General features: G+C 45.9%; 1 protein-coding gene across 1 annotated transcript in view; it reads right to left on the bottom strand.

Annotated features, from left to right (window-relative positions):
• dph6 (diphthamine biosynthesis 6) overlaps positions 1-27832 on the bottom strand; it is a 222786-nt gene that overhangs the window by 141513 nt on the left and 53441 nt on the right. The window contains exons 4-5 of the mRNA XM_084311213.1: positions 698-771; positions 38-84 (exon numbers count right to left, since the gene is read on the bottom strand). Coding sequence (XP_084167339.1) covers positions 38-84; positions 698-771 — 121 coding nt within the window. The remainder of the gene's footprint in view (positions 1-37; positions 85-697; positions 772-27832) is intronic.

The following is a 27832-nucleotide window of genomic DNA, read 5'->3' as shown; positions in this document are numbered from 1 at the left end:
GGTGTGTGTCTGTGAGGGGAAATAATGGATGACTGACAGCAGGATTTGTTCACAGGTAGAGAGCTCTGTGGTTTGGCTGGAAATCTAAGACAAGAGACGCTTGTGTTAGGAATGTGTCCGATCACTGTCAGGAGAGAACAGAGAGAGAGAGAAAGAGAGAGAGAGAGAGAGAGAGAGCAAGACAGACAGAGAGAACAGAAAGAAACAGAGAAAAGAGAGAGAAAGAGAGAGAGAGAAACAGAGAGGGGGGAAAAAGAGAGAGAAAAAGAGAGAATGAGGGGTGTTTCTGTTCAAATAAACCCTCTAACCTTTAAGACTCAGATGAGACTGTATATGGTTTCTGTCTGTTAATGCAAAGAACACCATATTTATGATATCCCAAAAACCTATTACTGTGATGTTTTGCAATAAACTCCTCCTCATATAACAATAGTTACAGCGTAAAAACAAAGCTAGTCCAAACATTATAGTGTAAACAAAACTCATTGTGTGTGTGTGTGTGTGTGTGTGTGTGTGTGTTTGTGCAAGTGTGTGTGTGTGTGTGTGTAAACAAAACTCAATCCAAGTTTCGAACATAAAGATGGTAGTGTTTTTTCCCTGAGTGGACCACAGAGTGTGTAAGTGTGTGTGAGAGTGTGTTAGTGCGTTAGGGAGTCGAACATGTGACCACGAGTGTGTGCTTGTGTTTTGAACTTACACATTTTCCACACGGACCCTCTGGTAGTCGGAGAGAATGGCTCCCACTGACACCGCCTCGACACCCTCCTTTTCCTGTCCGCAGCAGAGAGAGGAAGAGAAGAGAGGAGGAGGAAAGGCCTCCTTTAGGAAACTTTACGACACGGACGATTGCCTTTTCCATTGTGCCTATATTCCATTATTATACGTGGAAGACATAAAAAACAGGCTTTATTCGACTCATGTTTGGAACAGGTTAAGAAATAAAGCACCAGATTTTTGACTGTGGCTTGTGGCTTCTCTCCCCCCCGCTTTTTGGTAGGTCAACAAGCATTGATTTGTGGCAGGTGAAATTTGGAATCCCGCATCTACCTGAAGAAAAAGCGTACGTTTTCTACCCACGATTCCAAAGTGTCCATCCGTTTTTAAAGACCTGTATCTGTAATGTTCTCTCGCCACGATTCCAAAGTGTCCATCCGCTTTAAAAACCAGTATGGGTCTGCGCATTACAGACACAGGCTCTGAAAACAGGCTTCTCACGTCTCCCATCAGATAGCCTGGTGGTGGGGATGTTTACACTCCGTTCATATCAAGGCCTTCCTGGCTCAGCCCACATCCCCTAGAGGCTGAGGGGTATAGGACGTACGTGTGTGTGTGTGTGTGTGTGTGTGTGTGTGTGTGCGTGCGTGTGTGTGTGTGTGCGTGTGCGTGTGTGTGTGTTAAAACCCACGGTTTGTGAACCTTATCAGTACTGTGAACAGGAGGACGGGTCCTTACAGACTCAAATAAAAATAAAAAAAAACCTCAGCGACAACTTAAGGCGTTAATTCAGGATAGCGTCAGTAAGTGGCATCATCGCGTATCGACACAATACTAATGTGACGCTTTTCATATCGTATTCACGAACAGAAGAACAAAACCCACAGTCAACCACAGTCACTCGGAAGACACAGGCACAGCCTGGAGACGCATTCAATCATCTTCTGGTGAAGCAGGCTTCATTCAGAGCGACACGCGCATACAGTACACAGGCGCACGTACGTGCACACCCCCGCAGCTTCATTAGAACATTACATGGGCTGTAATTAGAAAGAGAGGCCAGGCTAGAGGCGGAGGAGGCATACACAAGTCTCCAGTAAATTACCTTGTAGCCATTATCAATTTCCCAGGCTACTGGTCCTTAAGATAACCCCCCCTCCTGTCTCTCTCTCGCTCTGTCTCTCTCCCTCTCTCTCCTCTGCCCGTGGTCCCTTCCTGCAATTTTTCTCTGCCTGATAAACATGCTGATTAAAGCGAACAGCGTGTAAAACCTTTGATACTTTCCTAAATGAAATCCATGCCCTGCCTGGGGCCTGACGCTGTGACGCGAAGCGCCTCACACACACACACACACACACACACACACACACACACACACACACACACAGATCCACATAGACATGTTAGCTAATCAGATAAAGGATTTATACTATGTATGTGTGTGTGTGTGTGTGTGTGTGTGTGTGTGTGTGTGTGTGTGTGTGTGTGTGTGTGTGTGTGTGTGGGTGGGTGGGTGGGTGTGTGTGTGTGTGTGGCACAGACAGAGGGGAAACACAGCATCCCCCAGGCACGGTCGAGGACAAAGAATAAGAAGCCCGAGCTAAACACGCACACGGACACACACACGGACACACACACGGACGCTCACACATGAGCCCTCTACCATCCCACTCTTCCAGCTACAGTTAAATACCAGAGGTACCCGTGAACCAGGGATTCAGCGCCAGAGCCTTCAGATCCTCCTCCTGTACTTCCCGCATTTGAACATGCATTGCAGTCAATTGGCGATCCTCTGTGACAGTAATTAAGCCAGACTGATAACGTTTCCACCTCGGCTCAGTGCTGAGAGGGCTGCGGGCGTCGTCGTATAATTCTAGGTAGGCCTCGGGGCCTCGCACTCTATTCTAATGCAATGATAGCCTTTTGCCTAAATACGACTGTCAGTTCCTAAAGAGGCAAATTAGGAGCAAGAGAGAGAGAGAGAGAGGGGGGGGGGAGGGAGAGGATGAAAAAGAAAGAAACAAAGAGCGAGAGGATGAGAGACGGAGAAAGAGAGGGAGGGAGGATGAGAGGATGAGAGAGAGATGGAGGGAGAGGATAAAAAAGAAAGAAACAAAGAACGAGAGGCTGAGACAGAGAAAGATGGAGGGAGAGGATAAAAAAGAAACAAAGAAACAAAGAGCGAGAGGATAAGAGACGGGAAAGAAAGGGAGGGAGGATGAGAGGGAGAGAGAGAGAGAGAGAGAGAGAGAGAGAGAGAGAGAGAGAGAGAGAGAGAGAGAGAGAGAGAGAGAGAGAGAGAGAGAGAGAGAGAGAGAGAGGAAAGTGGTGTACTGGGACAAATTTAAAGGGGTAAATTGCATCAATAAACCAGTTGGCGTCCCTTGGCTCTAAACTTGGCAGGGTCTGACTTAGGGCCCGACTGAATAACAGAGCATCGTCTCGCACCGTCTCTGGGGGCTGATGGGAGCGTTAGGACGGGGCCTCAGAGTGTTTCGCCTCAGTCACATCCAATGAAGTGGCTTCTCTTTTCACTGGCTCTCTCTCCACTTCGCTGCGTAACATAATTATCACACACAGTCGAGACTATAATACTAAATCCTGCGTAGGAGCGGAGGAGAGACAACTTTCTCACACACGCCTTGTTTGCAATGGAGACTTCCAGCTCCTAGACCCGCTGGCAAACAGAAACACATTTGGCGGAAAGCTTTGGGGGAAAGGAGTTATTTTTGGATGCGGTTTTGTTTTTGTCGCCCATTACAGCTCTCATGGTGAGACGGGACAGGAATGAGAACAGGGGGGGGGGGGAGCCGGTGCCACTTCTGGAGGAACGGAGAGGCTGCTGGAATCTCACAGATTCTATGCATACTTTCTCATCCTCTATGGAAGAGGCTGGTGCAGGGGGGGGGGGTCATTTTAAAGGAGCGAAGAGTGAACGCATAAATCTGTTGAGATGGATATTGCAGGAGTGTTCCATGTGTATTCATGACGCCATAAAAAACACAAACTTTGATTTCATGCTAGTTGAAATATTTATTTAACTGTTTTATAGCGGGATAGGACAAAAAAATAGAAGGGTAGATCATGAAGTACAGTATAATGTTCGATAAAATCTTTACGAGAGCTCTCTGGCCAAATGGTGTTTTGATTGCATTACAAGTGGGACCTGCATGAGAAGCTACCATAACGATAACATAAATCACAGCAGAGGTCGCCACGACTCCCTCCAGCACCACAAACCACCTCTCCTTCCTCCAACGACTGTTGGCACAGGACCTGGAGAGAGACCTCGCTTCACCCCCGACCCGAGTCGGTTCTCTCGCGTCGACCCGTAATGACCGTAGTTAATTTTGAGGAGGCTTCAACTGATCCCAGATCAGGTGGTCTCGGGTTAACTAGTGCCCAAAGCAGTGCTAATGCCATCGCGGCGTACGGCGACAGAGGGACACACACCGCCCCCTGTCCCCCCCACCGGTGCCCCGTCAAAGGCAGGCTAAACAAAGGCCTGCCTTGGCTCTCTCTCTCTCTCTCTCTCTCCTCCAGCGGGCGCTTGAGACAGGCAGCAAAGCTATTAATGAGGATCTATGGCCCTGAGCAATGGAAGCCCTCAGCCCCCCCCAGCCATGTCCATCAGGATACTTAGCCCCATGCAGTCATTAACTTCTGTTACTAATTGTCAAATTCATTAAACTCATCCTTCCACCCCCATCCGGACGTCTCTGGTGGAAATGGATGGAGAGGGTTGAGTTATTAAGATGTCAGTGGTAGGGAAGATTAAGGCCAGGAGACACGCACCACAAAGAAACGATACAGCCATTAAACTCTATTCCAAGGTAGCTTGTGTGATATACTCCGTAATTATATACACATACGTCTTGGTAGGAGAGTGTAAGTGTAATTCAAAATGTATTCACAGTCACAGACATGCCTCCGGATCTCACACACACACACACGCACGCACGCACGCACACACACACACACACACACACACACACACACACACACACACACACACACACACACACACACACACACACACACACACACACACACACACACACACACACACACACACACACACACACACACACACACACACACACACACACACACACACACACACACACACACACACACACGTGCCAATCGTAAAGTATGGGATTGGTCTGGCTTGGAAATGCAGCTATTCTGTCAACTCTCCGCATAAAAAAGGTATTTATGCCTCACATTCAATCAGGGTAATATTCAACAGACAAAGTCATTAACGGAAACCAGGGCAATTAGAAGGCCATAAAATATTAAAAATTCAATATTCACATTCACATTGAATACATCAGAACCCTCATTAGCTCTTTTCTCAATGGCTGTCAAAATGAGGTCTTAATTATACACTGTAACAATACAACGCTCTATTCTGCAAAATGGTGGGGCTCTGGTCCGTTCTGACTATTGGCAAAGAGTTTTTAACAAAATGATAATTAAGGGCGGCTAGGTGGCGCAGCGGACATTGCGCTCCTCACCAATGCAAGAGACACCGGTATCGAATCCGGCTGTCAGCGTTGCTTGGGCCAGCCGTCATACTGACTCAATTGGCAGAGTCAGCGGGAGGAGAGTCGATGGGTGGTAGTCTGGTCGTTGTAAACAGCGACTCAGGTCGGTCAGGGCGCCTGCACAACAGAGACAGGAAAATGGCAGGAGCAGTGTGAGCCTCCCACACGTTACACCTCGCCAATGAGAGTCCGCACTGGCAGGTGAAAAGATGTGACTGGCTGCCTCCACATGTATCGGAGGGGACATGTGATGGGCTTCTATCCTCCCTACAACCGGCCAGTGGGGGGCATATGCGAGCAACGATCAGGACAGGGGAGGGAATTGGCATGAGAGGTAAATTGGGATGGGAGAAAAATCACAGAAAAAGGAGGAGAAAAAGTAGATACAAAAAAAATAATAATAATTACATTTGTACTTGAAGAAGAGAAGAAGCCCAACACACATCACCTTATAAAATGGATTAAATGACAGATAAAAGGCTGGATATTTGCAGTACAAATCCTCCTTATATCCAAGCCGATGTTGCTGGTGATAAGCTCTCCATCACATTATTGCTACCCCCCCCTGCACTTAGCATGACTGGGCAGGACAGAGGGGAAGAAGGCAGGGCTGAGAAATTAATTAAAGTGCTTTGAATGACAGGTTGCTCAAGGGCACCTGGGCGGGTACCATCACACGCCCTCTCAATCGCCATGTCCTGGCTGTCATACCGACACCCCTCCTAGACCCCCCATCCCCCACTCCCTTCCCTCTTCTCTCCGACACTCCCCCTCTCCTCCTCCTCTTCATCATCCCTCGCTTCCAGGTTCCATCATTGAGTGACTGGACATGGTTTTAATGTGCTCCCTGTCAGATCAGCTCTGGGCCAGTTGCACAATCTAATGGGATTGTTCTCCGCCCGCCCGCAACACGGCAGGAACATGGAGGGGTCACGTTGGCCCCCGGTGTAGAGGTAGGAGCCGGCACGCTGTGAAGCTGGACCTGGGCCGAGGCCAAGCCATGTAATGGTGTCTAATGCAATGTGGAAACAGACCCGGGGCGTGTCGGGGGGGGGGCGTCCCAAACACCCTACGACGTCCCGCGCTGACAGGAGGCCACCTCGGACGGACACGCCGCTTATTGGTTTTATATCAGTCTCTCCCTCATTAGCATCGGGCCTCGGCTCCAAGGTGACTCCCGCTGGTCCCTGGCTGGCGAAGGGGAGGAGTTGGGAGAAGGCTTTGATTAGATTAGATAAGATGCTCCTTATTGTCCACGAGGGAAATTAATTTTGCTCAGGTCAGTACACTACATACAGAGAATTAATAAATAAATAAAATTAAAAAAGAGAAGACCACAGTAAAAGGTTATGATTTAAACAAAAGGAGTGTGTGTGTGTGTGTGTGTGTGTGTGTGTGTGTGTGTGTGTGTGTGTGTGTGTGTGTGTGTGTGCGTGTGTGTGTGTGTGTGCATGCAAGGGGGGTTGTTAGCATAACAGGTCCAGTTCTTCCAGGCGGAGTGGGCAGGGGGGTTATTCAGAGCCACACCCCTTTGACCATATTAGGGCTAGCGTGCCAGTAAGGAAGTCAATGGGAGGACGGGGAAATTTGCAAACGCTTAAACGATATCTTAAATGATGGCTATGGGTCTAAAATACCCCTAGCTTATCAATGACTTGCTTGCAGTCAACATGTATGAAACGGATTGTTTTTTCATTGGTACATTTCCGTTTTATACCATTTTGAATACGAGTATAGTTTTGGAGATGTCTAGTAATTCCAGAGAAATTCCGCGATAATAGCCCTTTACTGGAATACACAAAACACGTTGTCATTTTTCGTCTGATTTATTAATCGTTTTCAAATAAACGCTAGATTATCAATAGTATATGTGTACTTATGCACGCTAGAGAAATCGATTATCCATGCCGTGGTCAACGCTAACGTTACGCACACACACACACACGCTGCGATGGCGGAGAAAAAAACATCTGATTAACCCAAGACTGGTAACATAGAGTAGAGTCCTTACCTCACATCAGATGTTCTGCAAAAATATTAATCCAATTCCTGATCGCCATTCCAAATATTGATCGCGTTTATTGATCCAACGTTATAGTCCAAAACACATAATCGAAAGCTGCTCCCAGCCTCCCCAGTGAATGTGGTAACAGCTACTGCTTGCCCGAGAAGGGAAACCCCGGGAGCAGAGTTTTTTTCTGATGCACAGTCCCACCCAATCCAATCCAATGATGTGCAATACCATCCGGGAGACGATAGGAGGTGGTATTTGCCCTTTTCGAGCTCAGACCCATTCCCAATGATAACGTCAGGCTGGATGGATGAAAAATGAATGGATATTGCTAATAAAAGAAATAACGCATGGCGAGTTAACCCGACTAATCTCGTGGTTGGCACTGAATGGGTTAAGGAGCCTAATAGCAGTGGGGATGAAATGTTGTTTTGTTTTGAACACAGGGGCAGCATGTCTCCTAACAGAGGGCAGGATCTGAAAGCAGACTGAGGTTATGGGTCAAGTCCCTTGTGATCCTATTATGCTTTCTTCACCTCCCTCTGCTCATAGAGTCTCTGGAGGGTTGATCACTGCTTCCTGCAGAGCTTGGAACCCAAGTTGATCACCCTCCACAGCTTAGCCTTGTTGGTCTCTGAGAGCCCCTCATACCGAGCCAGAGAAGAAAAGGTGAGGAGGCTCTCTATATGGCAGGTGTAAAAGGTGAGGAGGCTCTCTATATGGCAGGGGTAAAAGGTGAGGAGGCTCTCTATATGGCAGGTGTAAAAGGTGAGGAGGCTCTCTATATGGCAGGGGTAAAAGGTGAGGAGGCTCTCTATATGGCAGGGGTAAAAGGTGAGGAGGCTCTCTATATGGCAGGTGTAAAAGGTGAGGAGGCTCTCTATATGGCAGGGGTAAAGGGTGAGGAGGCTCTCTATATGGCAGGTGTAAAAGGTGAGGAGGCTCTCTATATGGCAGGTGTAAAAGGTGAGGAGGCTCTCTATATGGCAGGGGTAAAAGGTGAGGAGGCTCTCTATATGGCAGGTGTAAAAGGTGAGGAGGCTCTCTATATGGCAGGTGTAAAAGGTGAGGAGGCTCTCTATATGGCAGGGGTAAAGGGTGATGAGGCTCTCTATATGGCAGGTGTAAAAGGTGAGGAGGCTCTCTATATGGCAGGTGTAAAAGGTGAGGAGGCTCTCTATATGGCAGGGGTAAAAGGTGAGGAGGCTCTCTATATGGCAGGTGTAAAAGGTGAGGAGGCTCTCTATATGGCAGGGGTAAAAGGTGAGGAGGCTCTCTATATGGCAGGTGTAAAAGGTGAGGAGGCTCTCTATATGGCAGGTGTAAAAGGTGAGGAGGCTCTCTCTATATGGCAGGTGTAAAAGGTGAGGAGGCTCTCTCTATATGGCAGGTGTAAAAGGTGAGGAGGCTCTCTATATGGCAGGTGTAAAAGGTGAGGAGGCTCTCTATATGGCAGGTGTAAAAGGTGAGGAGGCTCTCTATATGGCAGGTGTAAAAGGTGAGGAGGCTCTCTCTATATGGCAGGTGTAAAAGGTGAGGAGGCTCTCTATATGGCAGGGGTAAAAGGTGAGGAGGCTCTCTATATGGCAGGTGTAAAAGGTGAGGAGGCTCTCTATATGGCAGGGGTAAAAGGTGAGGAGGCTCTCTATATGGCAGGTGTAAAAGGTGAGGAGGCTCTCTATATGGCAGGTGTAAAAGGTGAGGAGACTCTCTATATGGCAGGTGTAAAAGGTGAGGAGGCTCTCTATATGGCAGGTGTAAAAGGTGAGGAGGCTCTCTATATGGCAGGTGTAAAAGGTGAGGAGACTCTCTATATGGCAGGTGTAAAAGGTGAGGAGGCTCTCTATATGGCAGGTGTAAAAGGTGAGGAGACTCTCTATATGGCAGGTGTAAAAGGTGAGGAGGCTCTCTATATGGCAGGTGTAAAAGGTGAGGAGGCTAGGGCGGCTACGTGGCGTAGTGGGCAAGGCGCTCGCCACGAAATGCTGGAGACGCTGGGCTCGTCAGTTCGAGCCCAGCGCTCCACATTTGCTTTCAGTTTAGCTGGTCGTCCGTACTAATACACATTGGCCGTATTAGGGGGTGGGAAACTGATGGGTGGGGATCGGGCGTTGTGGACAGCGACTCCTACAGGTCGGTTGGTGCGCCTGTGCAGTAGAATCAGGAAGTGTCGGGGGCAGCGTGAGCCTCCCACGCGTTACTCCTCGCCACTGAGAGATCGAGCTGCGCAGGTGAAAAGATGCGACTGCTGTTACCTCAAGTACCGGAGGGGACTTGTGCTATGTATGACTTAGTCCACATTGCAGCCGGCTTGTGGGAGGCAAGAAACAGCGTCCGTGACAGGGGAGGGTTGAATTGGATGATACGAAATTGGGATGGGAGAAAATATAGAAAATGGGAGAAAAACTGTATAAAAAAAAAAAAAAGGGTGAGGAGGCTCTCTATATGGCAGGTGGAAAAGGTGAGGAGACTCTCTATATGGCAGGTGTAAAAGGTGAGGAGACTCTCTATATGGCAGGTGTAAAGGGTGAGGAGGCTCTCTATATGGCAGGTGTAAAAGGTGAGGAGACTCTTTATATGGCAGGTGTAAAAGGTGAGGAGGACGGGAGCTGGCTATGTCCAGATGCCTCAGCCTCCATAGGAGGTTGGCCCTTTTTGAAGATGGTGTGTGTGTGTTGTTGTTGAAGGTCAGCGCGCTGGTCGATGGTGGTCCCGATGTACTTGTAGCTGCTAACCCTCTCCATAACCCTCTCTGTTGCGTGTCTATGAGGAGCTCCTTCATCTTCCTCACATTCCTCTGGAGAAGGTGCTCCTCGTTCCACTGGTGCAGCTGCTCTGCCTCCTCCTCACACTAGGTGGGGCTGTTGCAGGTGTGTGAGGAGGAGTGCAGTTCACAGTGCAGTGTCATCTGCAAACTTCACGGCCATGCTCACCCTGTCTGAGCACTGTCCCAGGATACGTCTATGGTACAAGATTCATGGTACAATATAGTAGTGGTAATATTAGGTAGTAATAAAGTAGTAATATAGCCTAGAAATATATACAGAATTAAACCTTCTTCTGAGTATTCCGTAGGAACAAACAACACACAAAAATGTGCACGATGGACTGACTTACTTGCATATAATACACACAATAAAACATATTTTACTTACAAGGAGTTCCATTTGTTTCAAATAATAAAATGTTATTCATCATGTGAAACAAATAGAATAAAGACATACTGTATGCATCATTGAAATAACTCATTTTCAAGGAGTGTGCAGTTCTTTCCTATACATGTAGATAGAAGGTTTAATTCATAATCTGCTTGGACTTCAACTTGCTGTGATGACCCACAACCCCTGCTCTGGACGAGTCTTCTGTGACTGAACCTGGAACTATCATTCATAACTCTGTAAAGGAAAGTTGAGGTTGAGATATCTATATCTATATCTAAAGCTCAAAACACTACGTACGGCGTCAGATCCTTCACCATAAAGCAGCAAATGGGCAACGCGGAAGACGTCTTTGCAAAACAAACATCAACTGAACCCCTGTTTCTCAGAGGCTTTTTCAGAGACATTCCCCTTCGGTAAATTGGTGAGGCTTGTCTGTTTTGAAGCAGCCGCTGAAAGACGGGCTCTTGCTTTGTGCTCTCGGATGGGCCGGCGAAGATGACTCACCGCCTGTCACTCCACAGCTGCCACACAGAGTGGAGGGATAAGGAAAACAAAATGCTGCCTGGCTCGTAGAACTTATGGGGGGGGGGGGGGGAAATCCACCGCAAAATAGAATTCACATCTTATTTCTGTGATACCGTGCACCCTCAGTTTAAATCTGCAGATATGCAGCGATGTACCTGAACGCGTTCAATGAACAATCTTTTGGGCGAACGTGAACTGAACGTACTGTATTTCCGCTAGATGAACGTAATTGTGAACGCGTTCATTCTCGCCGCTCTATCACAGTATAACTTCGTTCAAAAGTGTGCCCGATTTGGGACGGGCGCACACACGCACACACACACACACACACACACACACACACACACACACACACACACACACACACACACACACACACACACACACACACACACACACACACACACACACACACACACACACACACACACACACCGAAAGGAGAGAGACTCGTTACGCGCGATGCGGGCCGCCCCTTCAAGGCAATGTTAGGGGAAACACTGATAAATAATCACAGTGTGATGGAAATGCCAGTATTCTGATTGCTGTCTGTGGTTCTATATGGGTTGTGGCAATACTTTTGACAAATAATAGGTTGAAAAAATAACTATAAACTAGTTCATTTTTTAAACCATGAACTTTAGTTCAAAATGTTTTATTATGAACTGTGAACTGAACTACCGGTAGTTCATTTTTAAATGTGTGAACTGTGAACTGAACTAGTTCATCTAGAAAATGAACTTTCCCAACACTGCAGATATGAACAGGTCTCTTTTTTTTTTTCTTTTTTTTTTTAATCTTTTTCCCCCTCCATTTTTCCTCCGATTTTCTCCCATCCCAATGTTAATCGTTATGCCAATTCCCAATCCCCTTCCTGGTCGCTGCGCACTTACCCCCCACAGTCGGTCTGGGAGAGTGGAGGCTATCACGTGCTTCCTCCGACACACGTCCAGCCAATCAACCGCTTCTTTTCACCTGGCAGCGCGGATTCTCATTGAGAGGGCGTAGCGTGTGGAAGGATCACACTACCCCACTCAAGTCCTATCCGCGCTTAGCAGGCGCCCCGACCGAACTGTAGGAGTCGCTGTTTACAACGACCCGGACCCACCCCGCCAGCTTCTCCCACCCTCTAATACTGCCAATTGTATTAGTGTGAACGGCCAGCCAAGCTGGTGACAACCCCGGAGCTGTGAGCTGGATTCGAACAGGCGAATCTAGCCGCTCCGGGGTTTGGTGACGAACGCAATCTCCGTTACGCCACCTGACCGCCCTTAACAGGTCTCTTTCTTAAAGCTGAACACCTCAATGTCTCTAGCGATGATGTCGTCAAGAGATAAACTCTACAAGCTGCTCCAGACGCCGAATAATGGAACAACTCTCGTGGCGATATTCCTGGTACATTTTCCGATTCAGAGCTGTAAGCCAGACATAGAACTAATTTGGATGTTGTAGCTCATCACAAATTCAAGTCTCAACGCTCATATTCCCAGTTTAGGGAGACAGTTTTCGGTGTTTACACCGTAGATATTGACTTTACTGTGCGAGATCACTAGAATGGCACAAATGTAAAATTCTGTCTTAAGGTGTACTTTCCCTTTGAAAGCCGTGTCTCCGGGACGATGCAGGTCAGCGTGAGTCAGGATGTCTGTCGAGAGGGAGAGTACAGTCCTAACAGACCTCCTCCACCGAGGCCACTGAGCAGGTGCGAGCACGACGGCGGAGGACATGACAGGGCTCTGTCATCTAATCTACATGACGAGTGACTGACGCCTATCAGCCAAGAGCAACCTGACGAGTGACAAACTGACCCCAGGCTGATCTGGTCCTGAATGAAGATAGAGAGAGAGAGAGAGAGAGAGAGAGGAGGAAGAGAGGGAGGTTTAAGATCCATAGAGATGTTTTTACTGCAGACAGGGGGAAAAGAGCTTTTCAGGATTCTTTCAGCTCGTTTTTGTTCAGTCTTGTAGCCTGGAGGATAAACAGACACCTGCATGTATGCACACACACACAAGTCCTACATAGATACACACAGAGGCACACTCTTTGGTCGGGGGGACTGTGATTTAGGGCTGTCGCGGTAACCGCATCACCGCAATCCCGCAGTGTGTCAAGGCACCCGCGGATGGAGAACAGACAACCGCGACAACCGTGGTAAAAAATATATATATATACCAAATGGGGCGTCATAATTTTTAACTCAGTTCATTTAATGACGAGATTGCCTTGTGCGTCCGTTTTCCAGTAGCATGAGCTAACTTCACGTTTCCATACAGTTTACAACTCACAGATGAAATCAGGATTTATTTTCATATCCCGGACTCCAGCCCCCAAATATACCTTTTCCTGTATTAATCTGAACCGTAGTAGAGTACAGGGGAGCGTTCGCCTAACACTCCAGGGCCGAAGTGCCGGTCATGTAACTTGCTTGTTATAACTAGCCGGACTTCGGGATAATTCCCTCTGTAAGGTGGTGACAGTAGACCAGAAAACCGTTCTCTCAAGGACTGGGCATTAATTTCCGTTTGCAGCTCTCTATTCTTAATGTTATTGACTAATGTTACACGCAAATTAAGTGCTGCCTCTCACTACCGTCCCCGCTACAGTTGGGACTACATTAACGTTTCCCTACTCTCACTTCGTTAACGTTAGTTAACGTTATCATAGCTATTATCTGTAATGTCAACTGGATAACGTTAGCTTTGTTTGCAAACGTTAGTTAACGTTCGCTATCTATAACGTTAGCTAGTTTTCCCCCATGAACAATGACACAAGTTGTGATATTGTTATTGACTAACGTTACACGCAAATTAAGTGCTGCCTCTCTATACCGTTCCCGCATCAACACTTTGAGTGCCAGCCACGAAAAATCTCGTTAGTTCATGCCATGCGTTGAGTGCCAAGAACGAGAAATCTCGTTATTTAATCGTTATTTTTTTTATTATCGATTTCCATAAATTTTTCATCAATCTAGCCTCACGTTACCAATGGGGATCTATCTGAGCTCGAACACGGAAAATACTGCCCCCTATCGTCTCTCCGGATGGTATTGCACCCATTGGATTGGACTGATGAAATGGATGGGAAAAAAAAGAGTCCGGAATCCACATTTTACTTGACAGGCATGTAACCGGAGACGATCCCATTCATTGCCGAGCCACAGAACAGCGTGGAATATGTGTTTCCAGTACCCAGCGTTGGATCAATAAACGCGATCGATATTTGGAATGGCGATCAGGAATTGGAATAATCTTTTTGGAGAACATCTGATCTGAGGTAAGGAATCTATTTTACCAGTCTGTGTGTGTGTGCGTGTGAGTGTGTGTGTGCTGATCAGGAAATAAGATAATTGCTTTTTCAGCCCGCTTCTCTAGCGTGCATAAGTACACATATACTATCGATAATCTAGCGTTTATTTGAGAACGATTCACAAATAGGCCGAAAAATTACACCGTGTTTTGTGTATTCCAGTAAAGCGCGATTCCTGCAGAATCTTATTTTTTTCTGGAAGTTTCAAAAAAATAGTTTTTCAAAATGGTATAAAACGGAAATGTAACGATCAAAAACAATCCGTTTTGACAATGTTGACTGCAAACAAGTCATTGATGAGCGACGGGCGTATTAGACACATAGGCATAATTTAAGATATAGTTTATGCGTTCGCAAATGTGCTCGCCCTCCCATTGACTACAGCGTTGGCACTCAAGCTCTAAATCGTGCGCCCCCTGCTGGCACTCAAAATGTTAAAGGAGCAGGCAACACCCTAATCTACTTTTATCACATTTCAGAATGTTGGATATATTATCAAACATGTTTAAAATAGTTTCGGGACTCCTACGACCTTAGAATAATTTTTTTGCATAGAAGTGCGGTAACAACGCATCCCGTGAGAAAATGTCCTACCGCGACAGCCCTACTGTGATTAATTTACAATAGGGATGCTCCAATCGATTGGTCGCCGATTCATCCTAAATAGTTTGATCAGTAGTCTTTGAAACGGCTGATCAGAGGATGCAAAACATGTGAGACAAATATCTCTACACGCAAAAGGAGCTCAGTTTGCTAAAATAACCAGTCTAGCGGTTTTACCAGTTGTCCGGAAAAGATAATACGATTATCAACTAATATAGTTAACCCAAAACAGAGAGGATTATATCTGTTTGTGCAATCTGACATTATTGTTGGAGCTTTAGGAACGACTTAAATGTGGCATTATTGTGGGTCGGTGAAGCAAGGCACCAGTGTTTCCTGCCTGGATAAAGGCTGCTAGAAGCCTCGTCTTGGCTCTTAGCGCACTCTGGTCAGGCCCCAGCCGGTGCTAATACACTGAGCTAGCTGGAACACTCTGACCAGGCCCCAGCCGGGGCTAATACACTGAGCTAGCTGGAATATTCTGACCAGGCCCCAGCCGAGGCTAATACACTGAGCTAGCTGGAACACTCTGACCAGGCCCCAGCCGGGGCTAATGGTGCGTTCACGTCAGGTGGGAAGAAGCGGAAGAACCAGCTTCCGACTGGGAAAAGCCATTCACGTCAGCCTCCTAGTGGTAATTCCTACTAGGTCATATGGGAGTTTTTTATATACCCCGATATCTCCCACTTCGCGTCCCGAAATGCGGAAGTATCAACCATCATGGCAGCAAGCTTGACGGCGATGTCGGCAATACAAGGTAAATACAAATCAAAATGATCACTTTGATCACATAATCAGAATAATACAATCATACTGCTGTACTCTTCATATGAAAAACGAGCTATACTTGCTGCTGTTCGTCTACAGTTGATTTTAACGTAACTTGTTAACGACTTGTAGCAATAGGTTAGCAGTAGGCTAAGATCGCCATCTTGGATGTGGGCGTTTCCTCGAGTTCAACGCGTGAATGCTTCCTAGTTGTAGCAACGAGATGTCATCTGGTTCGTCCGCTTCTTCCCACCTGACGTGAACGCACCATAATACACTGAGCTAGCTGGAATATTCTGACCAGGCCCCAGCCGAGGCTAATACACTGAGCTAGCTGGAACACTCTGGCCAGGCCCCAGCCGAGGCTAATACACTGAGCTAGCTGGAATATTCTGACCAGGCCCCAGCCGGGGCGAATACACTGAGCTAGCTGGAACACTCTGGCCAGGCCCCAGCCGGGGCTAATACACTGAGCTAGCTGGAACACTCTGACCAGGCCCCAGCCGGGGCTAATACACTGAGCTAGCTGGAACACTCTGGCCAGGCCCCAGCCAGGGCTAATACACTGAGCTAGCTGGAACACTCTGGCCAGGCCCCAGCCGGGGCTAATACACTGAGCTAGCTGGAATATTCTGACCAGGCCCCAGCCGGGGCTAATACACTGAGCTAGCTGGAACACTCTGGCCAGGCCCCAGCCAGGGCTAATACACTGAGCTAGCTGGAACACTCTGACCAGGCCCCAGCCAGGGCTAATACACTGAGCTAGCTGGAACACTCTGACCAGGCCCCAGCCGGGGCTAATACACTGAGCTAGCTGGAACACTCTGGCCAGGCCCCAGCTGGTGCTAATACACTGAGCTAGCTGGAACACTCTGACCAGGTGCTAGCTGGGACTAATACACTAAAGGCGCGTTCACACCGGCAGGGCTCCGGTTCAAGCTCCGGCTCCGTTCTGGAGCCTCTGAAGTCTGAACCTTGGTGCTTTCTGGGAAAACCGGAAAACCTTGGAAGTATCAACCATCATGGCAGCAAGCTTGACGGCGATGTCGGCAATACAAGGTAAATACAAATCAAAATGATCACTTTGATCACATAATCAGAATAATACAATCATACTGCTGTACTCTTCATATGAAAAACGAGCTATACTTGCTGCTGTTTGTCTACAGTTGATTTTAACGTAACTTGTTAACGACTTGTAGCAATAGGTTAGCAGTAGGCTAAGATCGCCATCTTGGATGTGGGCGTTTCCTCGAGTTCAACGCGTGAATGCTTCCTAGTTGTAGCAACGAGATGTCATCTGGTTCGTCCGCTTCTTCCCACCTGACGTGAACGCACCATAATACACTGAGCTAGCTGGAATATTCTGACCAGGCCCCAGCCGAGGCTAATACACTGAGCTAGCTGGAACACTCTGGCCAGGCCCCAGCCGAGGCTAATACACTGAGCTAGCTGGAATATTCTGACCAGGCCCCAGCCGGGGCTAATACACTGAGCTAGCTGGAACACTCTGGCCAGGCCCCAGCCGGGGCTAATACACTGAGCTAGCTGGAATATTCTGACCAGGCCCCAGCCGAGGCTAATACACTGAGCTAGCTGGAACACTCTGGCCAGGCCCCAGCCGAGGCTAATACACTGAGCTAGCTGGAATATTCTGACCAGGCCCCAGCCGGGGCTAATACACTGAGCTAGCTGGAACACTCTGGCCAGGCCCCAGCCGGGGCTAATACACTGAGCTAGCTGGAACACTCTGACCAGGCCCCAGCCGAGGCTAATACACTGAGCTAGCTGGAACACTCTGACCAGGCCCCAGCCGGGGCTAATACACTGAGCTAGCTGGAACACTCTGGCCAGGCCCCAGCCGGGGCTAATACACTGAGCTAGCTGGAACACTCTGGCCAGGCCCCAGCCAGGGCTAATACACTGAGCTAGCTGGAACACTCTGACCAGGCCCCAGCCAGGGCTAATACACTGAGCTAGCTGGAACACTCTGGCCAGGCCCCAGCCAGGGCTAATACACTGAGCTAGCTGGAACACTCTGGCCAGGCCCCAGCCGGGGCTTATACACTGAGCTAGCTGGAATATTCTGACCAGGCCCCAGCCAGGGCTAATACACTGAGATAGCTGGAACACTCTGGCCAGGCCCCAGCCGGGGCTAATACACTAAGCTAGCTGGAACACTCTGGCCAGGCCCCAGCCAGGGCTAATACACTGAGCTAGCTGGAACACTCTGACCAGGCCCCAGCCAGGGCTAATACACTGAGCTAGCTGGAACACTCTGACCAGGCCCCAGCCGGGGCTAATACACTGAGCTAGCTGGAACACTCTGGCCAGGCCCCAGCTGGTGCTAATACACTGAGCTAGCTGGAACACTCTGACCAGGTGCCAGCTGGGACTAATACACTAAAGGCGCGTTCACACCGGCAGGGCTCCGGTTCAAGCTCCGGCTCCGTTCTGGAGCCTCTGAAGTCTGAACCTTGGTGCTTTCTGGCGAACCAGCCCGCGTTTACACCTATTTAAGCAGAACCAATGTGCCACCGTCCTCCGTCATCAATGGGGGGCGTTACTCAGGCGGAAGTAAACCCAACAGTGGCAAAATGTGCTGTGTGTAAAACAGCTTCAAAGGTTCGGCATTGCATCTGCACCATGCTGATCCATTCCAACAGGTAGCGTGGAAGCGATCTGCGACTGATCTCAAAATGAGATTAGATTAAAATGTATTGTCATTATACAGCACAAGTACAATACACCATCCAACCGGAGTGGATAAATAAATGCTCCAGAAATAAATAAATGCATAAATTAATGATTTTTTTTTTAAAACTTGTCAAGAGCCAATCACGCAGTCGTTCAGTATTGACATTACTAAATGAGATGTCATGCTATGAGCTAGCTGGCTGGGCAGCTTGTATGTTGTGTTGTTAGCTGCCACTTTACACAGTGAAACAGCTTTTTCCATGTAGCTACATGCTTAGACCTATCTCAAACCCTGCCCCTTTTCTTGATCCTCCAATCACAGCTGTCGCTTACCTCAGACTTCCTCGTACAAACAAAGTTTGTACGAGGAAGTCTGAGGTAAGCGACAGCTGTGATTGGAGGATCAAGAAAAGAGGGCAGGGTTTGAGGATTTATGAAAGGTTCAGAGAACGTGGTGTAACGTTAGTGGTAAATCATGAGTGGCAGCAAATGTTGGCCTGCTAGCTAGTTAATTAGCAGCATTAGCTAACCTGTTGTTGCTTGCTGGTTTGGCCTAGAGATTTTAGTAGAGTGTAGCGGGGAAGCTCTGACAATGCTATGTTTACAAGCCAACATTATCTAAAGGGCTTAAATGGCCATAAAAACAATGTTATTTACATTTCACCAAATACATATTGTTACAAATAATACAACTGAAACTGGTAAAATGTATATAAATTATATAAATACCAATTTCGGTTGGACTTATTTCGGCCAATACGGTTTCCAGTGATCGACCCCAAAAATATTGATCGGCACGTTCCCTAATTTGCAACTAGAAAGGTGCGGCAGCCACATGTTTCTTCTCTAGTCGTCTACATGTTAGACAGGCTCAAGTGTAGGGGGCGGGGAAAACATAGACCAAGGAAAGGAGATCTCCCCGCATTATTCCTATTACAGTATGTTACACTATTACACACCATTACATGGTAACGCAAATTTGCATTCGGTGGAAATTGGATCAGGAGATACACTAATTTGAGTATTGAACGTTTGGCCTGATGGTCGCACTTTGGTTACCGACATAAATAGGATTTCTCCTCTTGGCGTCATAAATGTACACCGCAAATTGGAAAAGATTCAGATGAAAGCTGTTAGAGATACACTCATATATACATATATATACTAATAGATACTCACATGAAAACATTTGGCCTGATGGTGGTGCTAGAGGAACGGTGATGAGGTCAACAAAATCAATAGACTTTTTCCTGTCGTCATGGAAGTGCACAGCAAATATTGCCTGTAATAGTATGCGAGATTAGCATAGATAGAATAGATGCACAGATAGATATACACACACACACACACACACACACACACACACACACACACACACACACACACACACACACACACACACACACACACACACACACACACACACACACACACACACACACACACACACACACACACACACACACACACACACACACACACACACACACACACACACACACACACACACACACACACACACACACACACACACACACACACACACACACAACCGATTACATGATCTCCCCCCCAGGCGGAAGCCTGGTGGAGATAATGACAGAGCTGTTTTCGGCAATAGGGCCCTCGCATAAATATGCCACGCCACACAGCTGGAAGACGTAGAAATTCATCAGGGTTAAAAAGTAGGGAGATTAGCGTTTCACAAGTTCCCCTCTCAGATATATATGGTTACGTAAACACAAGCCCAGACGTCAGGCAGGCAAGGGAGACGGCCCAGGCCAAGCCAAGCACAAAGCCCTGGTCTCAGCAGCCAGGGCCAAGGAGAGAGCTTTCCATATCAACACACATGGAAAACCCAACGCCGGGAAGCAGCAGGGAGACACAGGCAGGTCTATCAATGTATGTTCATGAATACTGGCAAAAAGAGGCCTTTCATGGAATGTCTGGCGAGCAGTAACTAATGGTTACGTGCTACCACAGAGGACTGACACCAAAACAAAGACAGTATCTGATTTCAGCTTAGTGCTAGTGTTTGAAATTATTCTATAAAAACATGGAGGGATCTTAATATTACTGTTTCACTAAGATTTAGTCATCAATAATTAACAAGATATGGTAACACAAGACACCGGTTAATACAATGTTTTTTTTGTTGTTGACATATTTCTTTCTCTTTTAGTGTCACGCTAAATGTCTTAAGAGCACACACAACTGTTGTATCTTTAGACGTTAGCAACTGGTGGACAAGTGGCCATTTGAAAAATTTCTTAACAGTATGAGGGAGTAGGCCTACTTATTACTGGGTCTTAAAGGGGACATGCATTGCTATTCCTTTCACTATTTGGGCAACTTTACACAATTCCTGTGAGTCTATGGAACACATCTGTAAAGTTTTTTTCAAAGAAATTCATTGTTTTCTATTTCTAATCAATTACTCTAAAGCAGCATTTTTCCAGTTCAAGATTTCAAGCTGTTTTTGGGCTGGGCTCCGCCCATAAGCGCTTTGAGTGACAGTCACCCACACAGCGTGATATATGAGAGAGAGCGAGAGAGAGAACAAGCGAGCGAGAGAGAGAGAGGATACATCGCTCCGTGTGTGCGTGTGCGCTGTGTGAGCGGCTCAACTGCAGTTTGTGTGTAAAATGCAGGTTGAGAGAGAGAGAGAGGGAGAGTCAAGGACAGGGAGACCGCTTCCGCATTATTCCCACTTCTCCGTTGTTGAGTGAATTGTTGATTGTGGGCGGTGACTACAACCAGTGCCTTATTCACGTCAGCAAAACAGTCAAATCAGAACGGCTTAGTTGAGTGAGGGAGGATCTCGTGAACTCGAGACTAGACTGATGAGCCAAAATGCACAAGGGCTATAATATAGGCAATAATAATAATGATAATAATAATAATAAATGGGACTTATATAGTTATTTTCTAAAACTTTTGAAAGTTTTTAGATCATAGGAAATGATGCAACCTTGTCCAAGCTACGTCTTTCACCTTAACACATTGGGCGCCGGGGGTTGTGCCCATCATTGTACCCAGTCTGCCACCGTTGAAAGCCTATGGAGATGTTTACCTTCTTTGCAGGGCTATAACTTTTTAAATATTATAGCTATATTGACATTACTATGGCCCATTCAACATCGATTATCTATCGTTCAGGATGTGGGAACGTTATATTTTTTCATGCATACATTGTTGTATTAATACCTTCGAGAATATAAGTATGTTTTTAAGTTTTGCTGCTGTAATTCCAAAAACGCTAGTTATAGGCCCTGACGCATATGATAGATTATCGATTGGCGTTTCTTTCCTATACACGCTATATTAAAAAATTCAAATGTATATGATCGGTATACATTATGCTTCATCATGCGTGAAGGAAAGGGGGGGGGGGCGTTTATAATTCCTTGATCGTCAGTAACGGCTTTATTTAGTATGGGTTGATATGTTGAGCAGATGGTTTGCAGTGAAATGAATAAACAATCTGGCTGAAAATAACGCTATATTCCTCTTACCGTTCGCCTATCAGACTGGAGGAAAAAGATCCCAATTATTTGACGTCGATCTCCTACATCCATTTCTGGTTTGTATGGCGCAATAAACGGCGAAATCATATAGATTATTGTGTTTCGAAAACGATCCAAATGCACTAGAGTGTTTGTCTGGATCCACGTAACAAGATATGACTGCTGGAGGGATTTCCACGACGCACCGATCGCCACTTCCGGTTTTGGCGAGAGAGACAGGGTGCCGCTGCAGTCCGTAGGGAGGCTGAATGAATTATGAATGCCATGGCGAAAATTTTTAATATTGATCCCAAAAACGATTTACGCCGTTGTTGGCGTTCAGCGCATGGCGGGCAATAACGACTTACGCCGTTTTTGGCGGACGAAGTGTTAAAAAGGACCAAGGCGACTTAAATAATAATAATAATAATAATAATAATATCTTAGATTTATATAGCGATTTCAGGAGACCCAAGGGGTTTCTACGCCCAAATTTCATGATTCAGATGTTCTTCAATGTTCTTCCTCTGGTCCAATAATATTAGTGAAAATAGACAACTCTCTTATGATGACAAAACTCAAACTTGTGATGTCACCAAGTATAAAGTCTAGAGCCGCTACATACACAATTAATTGGGAAATGTTATAGGTGACATTGAGAGCCCCCAGTGGAATGTTCTGTATATACAGATATATGTTCTGTTTAAAAACCAAGAACAGTACTACAGAATAAAACTCATTTGTGTATAAAAACCCAAATATTCTGTCTCCCATTCATTGTCTACGGAGCAGCTCCAGACTTTATGCCTGATGACATCACAGGGTTGAGTCTTAATTCTCTGGTTTCTGGCTTTAGAAGAGAGTAGCTTGTGTTCACGATTGAACTGTCTTAGGCCATGGAAATAACATATTGGAATTTCCTAATTTGGGTTTAATAAAACAAACCGAAGCAGCTCTCTGTAGGGGCATACAGTGAAAGTGTAATCCCTGCTCTGTCACACAAGACACTCCCAGTTGGCAGAGGTAGAAAAGAGAGAGAGAGAGAGAGAGAGAGAGAGAGAGAGAGAGAGAGAGAGAGAGAGAGAGAGAGAGAGAGTGGGAAAGAGAGAGAGAGAGAGAGAGAGAGACCACCCTGGATTATATGCCAGTCACTTCTTACAGCATAACACAACACACACATATATACATACATATTAGGGATGTGCACAACTTCCGATTATCCAATGAATCCGTTTTGTCAACATTTATCAGTTTGATATCATTATTAGTTAGGCATGGTGGTACAGTATCATTAGACGTGAGCACACTGATGGTGATGAATGTTTAGATTAGAAACAGGATGGCTGGTGAGTTCATCAGGGAGAACGTCTAATTATGAGACAAGGGAGTAGCTTTCTCTCCGGCAAAAGAAACTGTCCAGCTAAAACTATAATTCTGGAAAAAGAACAAACCAACTTAATATACAGTACAAAGACGATTGTGAAGCTCTTGATTGATTAACAGGAATAATCAATGTTTCTGACACATCCCTAATGACTGACACACACACACCTACGCACACACCTACACACACACACACACACACACACACACACACACACACACACACACACACACACACACACACACACACACACACACACACACACACACACACACACACACACACACACACACACACATTTTAATACTTTATTTGGTTCCACAAATTATATTACATAAACAGGGAATCAAATGTATCGGGGCCAAGCAGCACTGAACACTTAAGGGTACACATAGCACCTCCTTCTCCACGTGGCTAAGCTGCCAATAATAGCTGAGACAGAGCAATATTTTTTTGCACTGTGTATTGCACAGTGCAATACTCCAATTCAGCCATTGGCAATTCAGCCGTTGGGTGGGGGGCGCTGTTGAGCGGGCCTGTGACCCGCGGACCTGAAAGCGCCCCTACTCTGCGGCTCTGCAGTTGCATACTATTGGGATTCGTTGGGAGCAGCACGGAGTCTCGACTCGGGACTTATTTTATTTGGAATATAATGACTGTATACGCAAAAGTAGCCTAGTTTTAAGTTAAAATATTATAAATCTACATGCCTTGAGGATGTCATTCTTTATATAGCCTGCCTATCAGGCAAAAAAAATTATTCTAACGGAAACACTGATACCGTGATATATACCGTTACTGTCTATGCTTCAAATTATACCGTGATATAAATTTTAGACCATACCGTCCACCCCTACCACCACCATATCCAACACCACCATCACCACCACCATATCCAACACCACCATCACCACCACCATATCCAATACCACCATATCCAACAACACCACCACCACCATCACCATATCCAACAACACCGCCACCACCATCACCATATCCAACAACACCACCACCACCATCATCACCATAATCATCATCACCATCATCATCACCACCACCATTACCATCACCACCATCATCATCATCACCACCATCACCACCACCATCATCATCATTATCATCATCATCATCATCATCATCAACACCACCCTCCCCAGAGGAAACAGAGGTAAAATAAGCCTGGCTGCACTGCTGGTTCTATACATGCTTCAGACTCCAGACAGTGTTTTTCTACGGCTGGTTATGACTTCTCACAGTGGGAGGCGATGGGGGCCTGCCACAAATATTTCTGGAAGGGAATGATTTGCCAAAAAAAACACAGAAAAAACCTCTTAATTTCAGAGGAGATGGATGGACGGAGTTGATTGACTTAGAGCTATCCTCCAGACGTCTGCGAGCACGAGACAGACAAGACACTATTCAGTCTGACCGGCTTCTTGCACGACGGGGGCGCCGCTCTCCCGACTTGCCGGGGCCAAGAAGGTTAAGAGGGTGTTTTTGTATCTGTGTGAGACGGTTGTTGATGTTGGACGGCTTGAGAGAAGGTTTTCATTACAGATCCAGGTCGCTCCTTAACCTTTTTTTTTTATATTTGGTGAAATGGCTGAATTATCATTCACACGCTTGAGGGTCGAGAAACTCAAGCTGGAGGAGCAGCCAGAAGGTGAACTAGGCGACAGGCCAAGCGTCATAGAAAGAGGGCTAAGTGAGGCCATGCAAATTTACATTTCAACTGAATTTAATATTACAACTGAATAGCCTAGGCCAGTGATTCCCAACCTGGGGTCCGCGCACCCCCTGGGGGTCCGCCAGGGGGCGCAGGGGGTCCGCCAGACCACTCTTTTTTTTTTTTTTTTTTTTTTAATTTTTTAAATTTTTTTTCTTCTTTCAGAGAAATATTTAATTAGCATATTTTTATCATCAGAAGCATGAATAGTCTCTCCACTACAATAAAAAATTAAGATAAATAAATAAACATCTAGACATGATTTTTGAACGTTAACAGTAGGCTACCGGGTAGCCGCTAAAACGCGAATCAGTTGACTGTATCACTTTCCGTAGCTAGTTAACTTTCTCGGCTCATCTGCAGTCAGCCGCCAGAGGCGAAAATGTGTGACAAACGAAAAGGAGATGACGGCAGGAGATGATTGAAGCCTCCTTTGAGTGTTCGCTTTTAATTGCAAAAGCAAAGAAACCGCACAATAATTTTGGCGAGCAGCTCATCAAACCAGCCTGCATCAAAATGGTTTAGAAACTGTGCGGCCCACAGGTGGCGGATAAACTAAAATCAGTACCACTCTCGAACAATGTAGTGAAAGACCGAATTGATAAGATGTCAAGTGATTGCGAGCAGCAGCTGTCAGAAAAGCTTAGAAAGGGTCCATTTGCCATACAACTTGATGAAACTACAACTGTCGCAGACGAGGCTGTGCTCATCGTTTATGTGCAGTATATCGAAAATGAGGATCTGAAGCAGGACATTCTCATGTCAGTCAACCTTACTACCACCACTCGAGTTGAGGATATTTTTACTGCAGTGGATTCTTACTTCATTCAACATAAATGCAAACCGTTCACCATTAGGGCCTGATTTGAGAGGATGAATACAGGATTTGAATATTGGCCAACATTTTGAAATACATATGGTGCAACAGGGTTAGAAATTAACATTTTTTTTCAAGGGCTTTTTTTGCCCCCCTTAATTGATTTTCGGGGGCTTTTTTTATTTATTTCGGGGGCACTGAATTTTTATGATAAACGGTAGGGGTGGGACGGTTCACAAAATGGACGGTTTGGTTCGTATCACGATTTTGGGGTCACGGTTTTCAGTTCGATATACGTAAATTTTTATTAAAAAAAAATGTAACACTCAAATCTAAACATGCTTCTCATTTATTAAAAATAAAATAAAAGGTTTACAGTGTTTACAGCCTTAAATAATGTTTGGCACACAAAGACCGAACTGACTGAAAAATATAGGCTACATTTGTCAAAGTATTAACTTAGTGCAAACAAACAATATGCTCAGCCAGCACTAGACTTTCCTTTCTTTAATTAATATAAACACACAAAAACAATGTCAACCATGTTTAAATTCCCTGATTGTCAATTCTTAATGGAAAGATTCGTTTTCTGCTTGAAATTATTATGTTTCTGTCTACATTTATTTAGACTAACATTATTTAAATATTGAGTGCAACTGTGGTGGATTACGTAATTCGGTGAGTTGGAACTATCTATGGGTTGGCGCCGGGTCCCCACGGACATTTTAGCGTGTGGCACCTTCAGCTCCGGTCACGTTAGGAGCAGTTCATAACATCAACAAGCAGCGCGAAAGCGATAATAGTCCCGGTTGGAGTTAGTAAAACACAGTTGTATGTTAGCCTTCTTGGATGTTAAATAAACGCCTATCATTGTCTTTAAACACCCCGCCTCTCAGACTCCCATTTCCTCCTCTGCTACAGTAGCTAGTAGCTACGGTGTTAGCTGTTGTTGTGAAGGGCTAGCTAGCTAACAGCTACAAACATTGTACAAACTGCTAACGCTATGGCAAGATGTGTGTAGGCCTATGTTAATGGCTATGTTTTTAAAGTCGTAATGAAGATTGATTTATATTGTGCGTGCCATTTTTACACAAACTGACTAGCACCTGGCTGGCTGCAGTGCTGCTGCTGCTGCCTGCATCCAGTGCAGAACACCGGCTCCGCCAAATGAATTTTTTTATTTGCGCGTCATCTGAACGTACGATACACAGACGCTCCATTACCGGATAAATATATATAATTAGTAAACTGTCGGGGGCATTAAGTGCCCCCCTTAACTGATTTTCGAGGGCATTTTGTCCATTTTCAAGGGCATTATGCCCCAAGCCCCTGTTAATTTCGAACCCTGTGGTGCAAGATGAGATTTGTTGATTGAAGGCACAAGTAAAAGAAGCATAGTGGGTCTAATTATGATGCATATGCCTGTGTATAAGCAGTTTGTTATTAAAATGACAAAAAAAAGTATTAAAATGACAAAAAAAAAAAATTTTATGGTATTTTATTATGAGGGGGATCCAGGAATTTCATCAGAGATGTTTGGGGGTCCCTGGGGGAAAAAAGGTTGGGAACCCCTGGCCTAGGCTATATTTTCAAAAAGAGTGACAGTGAAACCACAGTAAAATAATTATTTCAAATGTATCAAGGAAGTTAGGTACAACCCAGGCATTATGTACTACCCAGATATTATGTACTACCCAGGCATTATGTACAACCCAGGCAGTATGTACTACCCAGATATTATGTACTACCCAGGCATTATGTACAACCCAGATATTATGTACAACCCAGATATTATGTACTACCCAGATATTATGTACTACCCAGGCATTATGTACAACCCAGGCATTATGTACTACCCAGGCATTATGTACAACCCAGGCATTATGTACTACCCAGGCATGATGTACTACCCAGGCATTATGTACTACCCAGATATTATGTACTACCCAGGCATTATGTACTACCCAGATATTATGTACTACCCAGGCATGATGTACTACCCAGGCATTATGTACTACCCAGATATTATGTAGTACCCAGGCATTATGTACAACCCAGGCATTT

Source organism: Notolepis coatsorum (genome assembly GCF_963971535.1).
Source record: "Notolepis coatsorum genome assembly, chromosome: 3".
In the NCBI taxonomy this organism is placed as follows: domain Eukaryota; kingdom Metazoa; phylum Chordata; class Actinopteri; order Aulopiformes; family Paralepididae; genus Notolepis; species Notolepis coatsorum.
Note: the sequence above shows the minus strand (reverse complement) of the source record. Positions and strands in the feature narration are given on the sequence as shown.